We start from the raw sequence: 13,861 nt of genomic DNA on the forward strand, positions 1-13,861 counted from the left end.
TATTGCCTGTTCGGTCGTTGCCAAAAATCAAATTGAGCCAGTACCGAAGAGGTTATGACAGCCGAGGGTCCGTTTTAATAAATGAAAAGGATTTAAGAGTGTCCCAGAAAAACAACTTAGAGTTAAATTGGTTTACATGTGACCACAAACTCAGCTAACTGAGAGACTCAGGCCAGAGGGATACTTGGAAAAGAAAAGCACGGTATTCCGAATAAGCTGAATAAAGACCTTTCAGTTTCAGGTGTTGTAGCTGTGTTGGTTTGAAAATAACTACCTTTGTTCAAATTTATGCCTGAGATGTCAGGCAGGCGATGAGTGATGCCTTCATATGAGCTGGTGTCAGTTTCCGTCCTCCTTCAGGAGACGTTGAGGCAAGCAGGCAGAGTTACTTCCTCCTTGGAAAAACGAATTACTCAGAATGAGATATGTTTTTCCTCAGAGCTCTATCAGTCTGTGAGGAATTTTGGAAGAGGACAGATGATTGTTACGGTGATATAATGAGGTCATAGTGGGCTGCATGCTTCGTTACACATGTAAACAGCTATTTTTGGTCAGAGCTTTGTTTTCATTGTGAATTATTTTAATTACAATCATTCATCAGTCACTTTGCTAGTTAAGTCTTGCTAGACTCCCTTTTTCCTTCGAGATGGACTTAATTCTTCGTGGGTTAGATTCAAAGGTGGTGGAAGCAAAATATGTCAAGCACATATCCATTACACCAGCCTGAGCTAGTGGTATAAGGTGGGATGGATCCATGCTTTCATTGTGGCTGATGCCAAATTCTGGCCATACCATCCAAATGTTGCTGCAGAAATCATGACTTGTCACTTGCCAACTATTTTCAATCCACCATTGGAGGAGTCCATGCAAACTGTAGTCTGGCTTTCCTGTTCAAAGCTGACTGGAAGGCCACCCGGTGTGGTCTTCTGCTGCTGTGGCTCATCTGCTTCAAAGATGTGTGTTCTAAGCTGCTCCTCTGCATACCTTTGTTCCTACAAGTGGTTATCTCAGTTGCCGCTGCCTTCCTATCAGCTTGAAGCAGTCTGGTCATTTTCCCCTGACCTCAGGTAACAACAAGTCATTCTTACCCAGAGAGCTGCTGCTTACTTATTTTCAGTCTGTTTGTTTTTTTAATTCTGGTTGTGTGGGAAAACCCAGATTAGTTTCTGATGCATTCAAACTAACCTGTCAGTTCCCAGCAACCATGCCACATCCAAAGTCATTTAAATCACCTTTCTTCCTCATTCTGTTGCTCAGTTAGAGCTAAAGCAAGTCCTCTCAACCATGTCCTCATGATTAGACACCAACATGATAAGACACTGCTGACGAATTTGGCAGCGATGCTAAGTGGTGAGCGTGAGGCTCCTCATATCAGTCTGGGGAAAAGGGAGGGGAAGATAAAATAATAATATTTGTAATAACAATATTGAATTAGGAAGAAAAAGAATAGTAAAATTAAGAAAGATATTGGTGAAGAATATATGGAATAACTAACAGTCCCCAAGTCAGCAGCACTGGAATGATGGAGAGCCGACTCACAGACTATACACAGAGGGTAGCTTTGCTGGAAGAGGTTACCCAGGTCAACAGCAATTCTGTTTTATGATTCATGGAGTGAAAATTCTCCTCTGTCTTACTGTCTTTCAATGGGACACGTCAATTTGGAGACAAGTTCGCTGCTACAGAGCTGAGTCGACCCTAGACCTGACCCTCTTTAACAGTCCCGAAGACCCAGATGAGCCCATAAGCAGGCTGTCGATAATATTAAACTGAATTCTGTGTTGCTCACAGGAATGATGATGAAAGTGAGCTGGAGCCCCTCCAAAGCAGCCCACTCTTCAAGTTGACCAAGTCCTTGAACTCAAGCTCCAGCTACTGTGAACAGGGTGGAGAGTAAATAAGGTATTCAATTAATCAGTATCATTATAATACAGTATTATTAATTCATTACTAACACATAGATATAGATAATCCAGTAATGACAGGTTTTATACATACACAAGACCTTGGCAATAGTAGTGCAGAGAATTCTAGCAGTAGAGGTTTGTAATTGTATTGTTGATAAGTCTCCTAGGAGGCAAACCTCGGGGGGATGAAGGGATGTGGCATTCCAGTGTGCGTGGTGTTATATAACTGCAGCGTGGTGCCAGGTTAGCATGCAAGTACTTGTCAGTAGTAGTGCTTTGTGTGTATATCTGATTCTCCAGATCCCTTTTTCTTTTTGTGTTACTTTTCACCCATATAAAGTTTATTGTGAACAGGTGTACCTAATGAAGTGGCCAGTGAATGTAGTTTCTCATGTTTGTTATATTCATTTCACAGGAAAATTGAAGTCACGAATGTTTTCTGTGCCTCTTCAGACAAAACCACCTCACACACAATTACTAAACGTTAATGAGCCAACTCTCAGGTTGACCCCGTTTTTCTGCCATCATCGACTTCACTTCTGTATTTGTTCCCATGCAGGACCCCTGTAACCTACAGCAACTTTTTTATTTTACAGTATTGTTTATTTGCCTGTTTGACACTCTGGGAGACAAAAAGCCAGATTTAGGCAAAAGAAAAAAAAAAAACAGTAAGTATATGATTTAAAGGTGAAATCACAGGATGTGACAAATTTTATTTTGTAATTTTGCTGCTTACAAGAAAATAAATCTTGGTAATGCTGGCAGGATGACACTTTACATATCCCCCGTGTGTTGCGAAAGGAAGAATAAAGACACATGAAGACATTCTCATAATAAAACAGTAATTTATTATCTTTTTTTTGTTGTTGTCATTGACTGAAAACTAGAATTGTCTGAACAGCACATTACAAGGGCATCGTTAAGATATTTTCTCCAAGGCTCAGTGATCACTTTCATACAGTACATTTGGCATGTACACGGTATCTCCTTCAAATGAAAGAACAGAAAAAAAGAGAAGCCCATTTGCCAAAAAAGAAAAGAAAGATGACTGATTGTACAATTACCAAGCAATTTGGTTCTAAGCCACAGAGAGAGATGCCGATGGCCTGCTGACAGCAAGCGTCGGCAGAGGAGGCACAAAAGATGCAATTGCAGACAGGACATCCCATAATATGCTCATACGCAGCTGACTGAGTTCCAGCTTGAAAGTGAGAAATGTTTAATAGTTTGGATTGTTTTGTTTTGAGTATTGCTGTTTAGTTTTTGTTTTTTCCACTGTAAGCAAACTGTTATTCATTACAATTAAATGGTGCATTCATCAAAATCTGCAATGTAACAAACCCTTCTCTATGCATATGAAATTTAACAGCATTTAGATGAAAACAAAGACTGCTCCTTTTCTCGCCTCATGCACAAGACTTTTCCTTCCATTCTTCTTCTTCTAACTCACACCATCAGCTACTTACTCCAACCTCCTATCAATTTTCTCTCTCGGAAACTTTCAGATTTTCATTCAACAGAAAAACAAGAGTTCTGGATAAAAACCATGAGGTACCGAAGTGGTTTGATAACAGATCACGCAGAATATGCAAAATGGCGACAAAGAAGCACAAGGAAGGAAAGAGTAGAAAAAAAATATATAAGTGCGCGGTTTAAAATAAAAAAGGAAAAGAAAGACTTACACAGCTTTGTGTCTTTGGTTATAAAGTAGGTCAAACAATTTTCACAGCTTTTCATCACCCCAAAGCCAAACCCAGCAAATTCATTTCCGTTTTGACAAAGAAAGTCTAGAAAAAGTTAATCAACAGTTTTCTTTATCAAAACATCCCATCACATATATTTATCTTAAACAACAGGTGTTCTCCCGTACAAACTGCCCATGCTCTTAATACTTTACACTTTACAAAATATACATTCAACCTGGATTTCATCTAATGTAAGCGCAGCTTTAGTGTTAGCACTATTTCATGAAGAGGCCAAAAAAAAAAAAGTTTCTTTTTTGGAAACTTATTGCCTACCTGTTGAGAACTACGAGTTGCAAGAATCTATCACATTTAATACCCGACAGATTCTAAAATACCAAAAAGAAAAAAAAGAAGTTTCTTTTTTGTTTTTTAATAAGCATCTCCATGACATTGTTCATTTACATTATGAAAATAGCAGCCCTGAAATAAATAAACGCAAATACTAAAACTGAACTAATGAAAATTTATTATGATTCATGTCAAACGTATGGTGGCTCTGAGAACAACACAAGATTTTTCGATGCAGCATATAACAAGCCGAGGCTGTCGGCTCGATCCGCTCGAGCTGAGCCGCCTGCCGGTGGCGTCCTCTTGCGCTCAGGAAGGACGTATCCTCCAAACCACCTCTCCATCACCCTCTCTGCACTCTTGGCCTCTTCCAGCCCTGCAATGACGTTGGGTGCAGACACTGGGAGGTCAGCCCCTGCTGGATGTTTCCAAGGATCCACGTCACCCCTCCGGTCCCTCGCAGGTACACGCTGCTGTCTTCCCCCCATTTGTTGCCCCACAAATCCAGCTCTCTGTGCCCTCTGACCCCCGCCATCCCCTACACAACATCAACATGCAGTTGCTGGTTTTTGTTTATTTTATTTTTTTTAAATGCACACTGGCTGCCCTGCTCCCCCCCACCCATTTGCCCCCCCCCCAATCTTCTCCTTTTTCAGCTCTGTTGCAGCCAAACATAAGGCCCGAATAAGACTTTGCACAGGATGGTAAATGTCTTAAACAATGTGAAGGCCTGATGACATCAGCACACGCTGACACAGCTCTTAGTGACAAACACAGATGTTGCTTTGTTGATTTGTCCTCAAGTGGAGCACTTTGAACACAGAGCCGAGTCCATTTGCTGTTTGGGGTTAAGGGGACGGTAGTAGTTAGTTGTTGCCTTTGCCAACAGACTCCTGTCCATGGGACGTGTGTTTCTGACAGTTTATAAAGAGGGAATCACGCTGAGGTGATGTCGGGCTGATGAGGGACGCTCTGGCTTCCCTCGTGGTGAACCAGAGAGGGGGTGCTGTTTGTGACGAGCGGGTGTTGCTGCTGCAGCGGCGGCGATCTGCTGCCATGGGTGAGCTGATTGGTCAGATGGCTGAGCTGCTCCGAGTTGGCCAGTGACTTCAGCACGGCGTTCTCGCGCTCCAGCATAGAGTTTCTCTCGTACAGCTCCTTGATGTGCTCCTTCAGCACCTCCACCTCCTCACGAACAGCGTACATCAGGTGACTCTTAACCAGATCCTGACAGGGAGGACAAACTAAAATTAGCACAGAAAAATAAATGTGGTCTTTGTACCGAGGCGTCACTGCTGCAGTTGCTTTTTAACAAATCCCCGGTCAATCAAAAGGGACCAGCAGCACAGAAACCAAATGTTTGGGCAGATTTGAGGCTAATTTTTCCTCTTTCCTTCTACAAGACGTTTCACGTTCATCCTCTTTCAAGCACTTAACATCAGCAAGGTAAAAGTTATTGTGAAATGTGTAATTGTACAGACTGGCAAGGAATCCATATCACAGGATTCATTCTGATATGACTTAAATATGCGGAAAAACTCACCATTGCCTGCTCAATCTTGTTATCGATGGCAACGACGCTGGCTCCCGAGGCACTGTGGACGGAAGAGGAGGAAATTTAGATATCAATCTTGCTTATGCCCATCGGACATTTCACATTCACTAAGTGCCAAAATTGGCTCTCCCACAACTTGAGTTTTCACTTGCATCGCTCAGGTGAATCAAAGCAAACCCTCGAGCGTTTTCACTCATGCAGATTAGCTTCTAGAGAATGAGATTAGACCAGGAAAAAACAAAAAAATAAAACGCGTACTATTTTTAGTGAATATTCCATTGTGTTTAACACAAACTGGCAGAGGGCCCATGTTTGGAAACGCAAAAATGCAAGACGGCACGCTACAAACGTGATGCCGTTTTCAGAGACCAGAAGCACGGGAAAGATTGAGGTGGAAGGTGAAGACATGTCTTGTTATACACACCAAACTCTGTTTCAGCAACAGCTTTATAACCCGGACTTGAAGCCTTTGCTCTACACGCCTGCATTAAGTGAAGTTGGCTTTCATCGCTCACACTATCTGTTCAGTATAAACAGCTGTCAGACTCTACTTTCAAATGTGCCACCAGTGAATCAGAGCATAGCAGCAACCCACAGAAACCAAGACAAAGTTCCACTTGTTATAACAGCTAAATCAAAATTCAACTATCTGCACATATATCCAGGTCAGACTGCATCTATGCATGGCAGACAGGGAGTCTGGTCAGTCTTGCAAAACGTGTTCGGTAATCAGATTACATCATCAGTGCACGCTCTCTTTTCTAAATTGTATCTGCATAAAATACCAAGCACCCACTTAGCTCCTCTCTGCCTCTTACATCGTTATAAAAACATCTTGATGTGGCCTCAGAGGAGCTCAACCCTGTAGTTTACATCTCACCATTTCTTCACCAGAAAGCGACGATTAAGCGTTTAATTAAAACACGACGATTAACTTACGAGTCCGTGCTACAAATCCTCATGAAACCAAACGACGCCGACTTTTCACCGTTTGCCCTTTAACCTCCTCCACAAAAAGCGCCTTTGTTTTCGAACGATCACCGCCCTGCTCCGCTGTGGAGCGAAAACAAAGGCAATCGATGTGTTCTGGAGCCGCTGGACGGCGCTCTGACTGGGAACTGGAGCAGCAGACGGAACACAATGTGCAGACTGCCTCTAATTATTGTTTTTAGAGCGTCCACGATGTTAAAAATTGGTTAACGTTATAAGAATGTGATAAAAGTAGATGTGAAACAGTTTCCTTTGAATTAAATACAGACGCAATTATTGTGTACCGAGGTTGGGGGTTGTAAGGAGCTTAAGTTAAGAAAAAAACATTTGTTACGTTATGTTTACATCTTTTTTAAACGTAATTAGATAAAAATTAAAATTAAAAAAAAGAACGTGGAAATCGCACATTGCGCTAACATCAGCCTGGTACCAGTCTATCCATCATTTACACTCCGCGTGCTAGAGCGCACGTAGTGTACGGCTCCGTGGACATCTCGTGGGGGGACACGTGGTATAAACACAGATCAAACTGATGCCATATGTTCGGGAAGAGAGTGGTCAACACTCGGAACAGCTGCTGGCAAAACACCTCAAACTATGCGGGGGACAAAACGAGCGCAAATGGCCACCGAGCAACACTCAAAGCACGTGTAAAAACATTGACAAGGAGCCAAATGTCTGCAGTTCGTAAATAAGAGTTTATAAAAAAAGGATGCAGGTATGTAAATATTTTCAGTTAGTAACGCAAAGATGCCGTAAAAACTCCAAACGCGGTCTCCATATGCACGCGTAAAATAAGCCCACACGCGCGGACACAGAAACAGCTTTTAAAGGTGTTTACCTGACGCATCGCGCTCTGTAGGCCACCAAACGCCCTGAATGTGGCGGGGATGTTCCCGGCGAGCAGGGCAGGCTGTAGCTCATTTTGCAGCGCATGGTTCCTGAAGTTTTCTCGCGGCTACACGTTTCTTACTGAGTAACAAACACAAACAACTGTCCTGTTTGAGTGGAGGCTCACGGTTTCTTAAAACCACTGCTTGGTCACATGGTGAGGCGGAGTTCAGCCTTCGCCGCCTCCTCCCTCCCCTCACCATTCATTTACTCCGAGAAGCTTCTTTCACAAGTTACATTATTCAGAGCCGAAACGTACGTGCGGAACAGCCACTCCAGAGGCACACGGGAACATATTTAAAGGCTCAGCTTTAATTCAAGGAGAGGCACAGCTCTGTATGTACCCTATATCTTGAGTTAGTGCCTTAAACTCCATCTGCACCATTACAAGGCTTCTGCAGGCCTGTTTCTCCACGTTTATTCTGTCTTTCCTTGAAATTTTGAGTCAAACTTTGCGGAGTTTGGCATATAAATTGTGCATAAAACACAACAAGGAGCGGTAAACAACAGTTGTTTTAAAAAGAATTTGGTGGTTTTATTGATCACATTAAGACTGCATTAAAACATCACAGGAATAAATTCATGTCCTTTTCGGCTAATTATATTAGCAAAGCAGTCCCTTCCTCCTCTGTCATTTCCAGTAAAAACACCAAGATTAAAACATGAGATGACTTCAAACTGCCCGCTTATTTTTCCACTCACTCAGTGGTTTACCAAGCACCTAAAATGGTTTAACTAAACGTCTGAGATTAGTCTGCGATAAGAATGGCAGTCAGGGTGTACCCCCACATTCCGGCTCGTTTGACTGCTGGGAGAGGCTCAAGCGTCTCCACTGCCCGTAATCCTGAATTGGACAAGCGGAAGCAAAGGGATGGACGGACGTCAGAGATGTGTAATGACGGTGAGGTAAATGAGTTGCATTCCAGCACAAATCTCATTCAGATATGTGATTTTAAAGTCGATAGATGACGGCAGCAGCAACAGAACACATTCCACCCTTTGAACTGAGCACTTCCACATCTGGGACAGTGAAAGAGATATGTCCACGAGCTTTGGCTGGAATGTGTTGTTATCAATAGCAAAAGACAAGAGGCATGCAGGTTGAATTAAAAATACAAAAAAAAAAAAAAAGAAAAGTTTGGCTTTGCAATCTGTACTTGAAGAGTTAAAGAAAAAGCTAGAAAGGAAGAAACATGTTGTTGTCATTCCATGTTCAAGGAAAACAAAGCAAACTGTATATTTTATTCAAGGAAGAAGACATGTGGTGGTTTATATAAGGACCACTGGCTGTGTTAACCTCAACACGGGCCTTCCCCGCAGACTGCAGCAGAGTACAAATGTACTCACCACCCCCCACCACCCCCAAACAAAGTCTCCGGGACCATAGGCAGCACATTCCAGTTCTGGCCACCTCCGGCCCCGAGGCCAATGCATTCAAACCCAGACATCTGTGTCACAGCCACCAGGGCTGGCTGCAGAGTTTCTACCACGCGTGCCTCCCTTTTGACACCGAGCCCATCTCCTCTTACACTGCACGGTGTACCCATCCTCCACCTGGATCCGTGTACATCACAGCAGACACGTGCAGGAGCCAAACAAACTCCCTAAATCATCACACACTGTTTTACAGCACCAGAACGCCAATGTGTTCTCCATTAGGGTCACAAATGCACCGGCACTCGTCCCCGTCCCAAAGCACATAAACACTCTCTGTGGGGGAAGGCAGCTGAATAAATGAAACCTTTGTCTTACAGTAATAACCCCCCTCAACGATCATATTTCAAAACAATAGCTGGAGGGTGGGGGCTGCAACAACAGATGAGTGTGCTCGCTGACAACTCACTGTGGCTCTTGTACCGATGCAAACGCTGGCTGCAGCCGGCCGCTTGTTTGAAAAGACAGGAGGGTGTAGTTCTGCCGCTGCGCCAGTTGGCGTCAGCAGATGCCCCCGATTAGCTGCGATTCAAAAGTTCAGCAGCTTCAGGAAGACAGCAGTTTAGCTATGACTTCATTATTATGGCACAAATCAGCTTGAAGTTTACGTTTAATCATGACGCAGCTGTAAAATTAATTTTAAAATAAAAAACAAAGAATGTTTTTGCTCCATCGGAGCTACAGGGGACCAATTCTCTTTTTATCTGTCTGAAAGGGGTCAAAAGTGCTGCGTGACCCAGCAAACAACCAAGCAGGCTCCACAACACTCTGCTCAACTAAACGATCACTCACTCTGAAAACAAAGAAACCAGTATTTTTGCAACAGGGCGTTCTCGGCAGCAGACCTGTGAGCCCCTCATGTTTACCCATCTGCTTAAATCAATCAGATCATATCCAGTTTTTCCACAGAAACAAGTACTAAAAACAGAAAAACAAAAAGAAGAGGAAACTTGGATTTCAGTCAATGCAATGTCTGCCGACATGAACAGATTTTTTTAGAAATATGTTATATTTAGATTTTCAGTTTCTGATCACATCAGCCTAATAAATCAATCAAATCCTCACATGTGAAGCTGAAGAAACAGTTTCAGATTATTTCCTGCCACACAAATAAAACTTTTTATTCACTAGCAAAACCGCAATTAGAAACTCGTTAGTCAAAATGTTCTATATTGAAATCAGTTATCAGGAAGGGCACAATTTACCTTCTAATGTGTGTGAAACGTGTGAGTCAACACAGCCTCAATGCTTTTCATGAAAATAACCTGAAACTGGAATATTAAAAAGGGGAGAAACAGGTTACACATCCCACAGGGAATTCTTGTGGTTTACTGCAGTTTATGTTTCCTGCAAGCACATATATTTGCATACTGAACTAAAATAATCCCCCAAAGACAACAATCTCGACAAACTACTTCTGTCCTCCATGGGCAGCAAAGCTTCAAACAACTGTGACAATTGCAGGATGCGACAAGTATGTTAATACGAGTCTGTGAACGTGGCACATATTTGGATGCTGTATTGTTGGGAGCATGTCTATATAAGGGGTGGTCCATATTGACACAATGGAGTCTAAACAAAATAAGAGAGACCACGGGGAAGTTTTATTTCTCCAGCACTAAATCCAAGTCACAAGTGGGCGTGTCTGCTGCCACCGAGCTTCCTCGTAAACAGGCCGGAGGAGTTGCCCCACTGCAACCTCATCTGTTGCGCAATATCGCTACACTGCTGCACAAGCAGCTCCTCGTCTAACATACGCGATGTGACTGGAAGGGAACCGGCCCGTCCTTCCACCACATGGACAGCTCCAGCAGACATCTTGGTAAACAAAACCGGATGACCGGGGAGCATGAGAAGCAGTCAAGTCCCTCGGGGCTTATAAAGCGAGGATAAAATCTGAATTCTTCAGACGGCAGATGAACTTCGTCCATCACTGTTAATTTAAGCAGTCCACAGAAGGCCTTTTTTTTTTTTTTTCATAGCACAGTCTTAGACGTGATGTCCATACCTACCAACAAGCATGAAAACATATCAAGAGACCAGTCGCGTACATGTAGGCCACAATTCAACTAGACAAAAGCTGCTGGTTTAGGGGACAAGCTCACCAAAGCAACATCTGCAATCTGTTCCCCATCTACAACTAACTACTGCTAGTGAAGCTGACGTTTTGTGTTGCTGCAGGAGAAGGGGCAGGCGGTAAGAAGCAAACGGACCAGCAGAAAAAAAAGAAAAAAAAAAAAATGTAACCAGCAACCCTGCTGGTTACATTTTTTTTTTGTTAATGGCGACTGTACTCGACCTCGACAGCTCCTACAGAAATCCATCAAAACCCATATGCAAACAGTGAGAATGCAGCTCAAGGGTCCTCTGACCATAATTACCTAAACACAATGTGCTGCAAGATCAAATTACACTTTTTCAACGCCTGAGAGACTTGAGCTTCGCCACTTGTTTGTCTCAATCTGGATTAAGACCCCCGCTGGAATGTGCATACGTAATAGTTTTGTTCCTGAGGCTTTAATGGAAAAATCCCGGCACCTCAGCGTTAACGGGCCTCTGCATTCAGGGGAGCATTTATCACAGGATCAATGACTCAGCCTCATTTGGGTTTACTCTCTGAAGCAAAGGGTGTGGGTCAGACTAATGTCGTTAGGTAGTACAGTCTAATTACCCCTAATACACATGTCAGTGTCTTTATCAGTGGCACTTCAAGGGGACTTTTGGGAAACGCTGATGTTTAATGTTCTAAACATTGCATTTTAAAAGCAACCACAAGACAATCTGACTACTTAACACCAACTAAATCGCTGTGCTTTAAATAAATGATTAACACCAGCAAAGACAAAAATTAATCTCCTCCTCAAAAAACAGGATACTGGCTTTTAATTTGGTGACTTTGCAGATTTGGTCAGACAAAATAAAACAGCCATTTTTAGTGTTTTCTGACCAATAACTGCCAATGTCCATCGTCTACTGTAAATCATATATCAGTCTGACCTCATGGTGGTTCAGCTGGTAATTTAATGGTCAGTCAGTGGCTATAGGAGATACCCTGATATATAACTAAGTGTGAATGTCTTTAACTGTTCGAGCTCTAGGAGACACGATGTTGGAAAGGCCTGTGTGTGCTCAGCAAACCCTTTCTGGATAAAAACAGATCAAATGTCAGCAGCTTCCAAAGATAAAGTAGCCAGAATGAAAATGCTGCCACTAAAACAGTACAATCTTTGTGACAAGTGGTGTGTTATGCAAGCTTTAAGATCTTTCATGGATATGACTGCCATCCATCAAATTCTCCATGAATCTAAAAAAAAAGGTGTCCCATATGAGATCAGTGCTCTGTGCACGTCCAGTCCTGTCCTGGCTCCCACACAGCTGTTGGGTAAACTTTAAATTTTTTAAAAATAACTGTACTTCCTTAACAGATAAGACACTGCAAATGTATTGGGATGGATCTGATGAGGATAAGACCCGCCCCCAGGCTTTCGGCAATTACAATCTGAAGTAAGTCCAAGAAATACAGCCCTACAGTAAAGTACACTTTTTTTTCCTTTCTAAATAACAAAGGTGCAATAAATGGTGACAGTTTATAAAAGTTATATTTCTCAGTTCTATTTTGAAGACAACTGCAGCTAAGTTGATGAAGAAGTTTACCATGACAGTGTTGTCCAATCAGCACATCAGAAGTGAAACTTCAGCATTCAAGAGTTAAACTTTAATCCTCTCCCCAACAATGACTGCTCGTTTCTGAGTCATAAACAGTGCTAACATATCTGATCTGGTTTAAATAAGTCCCCGCTGGCTGAGCCTTGGCTGGGCCTGAGGCCACCAATCAGGTGTTCTCTGACCAAATATAAATCTGTCTATTCTTTATTATCCATAATCATCGAGTTGATCTTTGTGGACAGAGGACTGTAAAAGGGTTGCTGCCTGTGGGTTACGTGGAACTAATCACAGCCTTATAATAAATCCATTCAACACAGACAACAGATTGCTTTCCTGCTATGTTTACAAAAGCAGAGTTCAAGTTGTAATCTTGTTAGGTTAAAAAAATAAATGTGCAGAGTTTTTTTTACAAGGGAGACTCGGGACAAGGGAGACTTGTCCCGAGCCAGCTCTCCTGCAGGAGAGCTGGCTCGGGACAAAGGGAGGTGGAATGAGGCGTCTCCTTCAGGTTTACCTGGGGTTAGTTGAAAAGTTCTGAATAAAGCTGCTCTGTTACTCTCAGAGCCCATAGGCAAAGCCAAGCTGGATGAGGAACAAACAGAAGCACAGAGTCTTTTGCCAGCTGTGACGACGCACTGTTGCTCAACTGCTACTGTTGTCAAGTAAACAAGGACCCTTATTTAGGTCATATGGACGATCTCGTGCTTAATGCAGTATTACGGGGCGATCGTGGCTCAAAGAGTTGGCAGTTCGGCTTGTAACCGGAAGGTTGCCAGTTCGAGCCCCGGCTCGGATAGTCTCGGTCGTTGTGTCCTTGGGCAAGACACTTCACCTGCCGCATACTGGTGATGGCCAGAAGGGCCGATGGCGCGATATGGCAGCCTCGCTTCTGTCAGTCTGCCCCAGGGCAGCTGTGGCTACAACTGTAGCTGCCTCCACCAGTGTGTGAATGTGAGAGTGACTGAATAGTGGAATTGTAAAGCGCTTTGAGGGCCCCGAAAAGCAATCCATTATTATTATTATTATTATTATTATTATTATATCACACACAATGTCTGATTGGTTGCTAATCCCTCCACCACTTACTGTCACTTGGCAACAGAGGTTTAAAGTCACAAGCATTGATAAACTACTCCAAAAGTCCACCAACCCTTGATGATATGTGCAATTTTAGTCAATATCCCCAAGAATGACATTTTGAAACAAGAATCATTTAAAGCTCAATAATTGTAAACTCTACTTCTTATTTCATTCTGTCACATATATATCACAGGATAAATGTTAATATATGGCATTATTAAGTCATATTTATTTTCTTGCTTCTTCCCAAGACTCCCCAGAATTTTCTGCACGTCACTTCATGACATAACAAGTCAACCGCATGT

The 13,861-nt window shown here is 42.7% G+C and overlaps 1 protein-coding gene across 2 annotated transcripts in view; it reads right to left on the bottom strand.

The window, feature by feature from the left end:
• Positions 1 to 2,732: 2,732 nt before the first annotated feature.
• tsc22d2 (TSC22 domain family 2) overlaps positions 2,733 to 13,861 on the bottom strand; it is a 32,524-nt gene continuing 21,395 nt past the window's right edge. For both annotated transcript variants that reach the window (XM_085381283.1, XM_085381284.1), the window contains 2 exons: positions 5,484 to 5,535; positions 2,733 to 5,167 (listed from right to left, as the gene is read on the bottom strand). In XM_085381283.1, coding sequence (XP_085237409.1) covers positions 4,877 to 5,167; positions 5,484 to 5,535 — 343 coding nt within the window. In that variant the 3' untranslated portion in view covers positions 2,733 to 4,876. The remainder of the gene's footprint in view (positions 5,168 to 5,483; positions 5,536 to 13,861) is intronic.

This window comes from Rhamphochromis longiceps, linkage group LG15, assembly GCF_057381845.1.
Source record: "Rhamphochromis longiceps isolate RC_006_pf linkage group LG15, R_longiceps_female_GT1.1, whole genome shotgun sequence".
In the NCBI taxonomy this organism is placed as follows: domain Eukaryota; kingdom Metazoa; phylum Chordata; class Actinopteri; order Cichliformes; family Cichlidae; genus Rhamphochromis; species Rhamphochromis longiceps.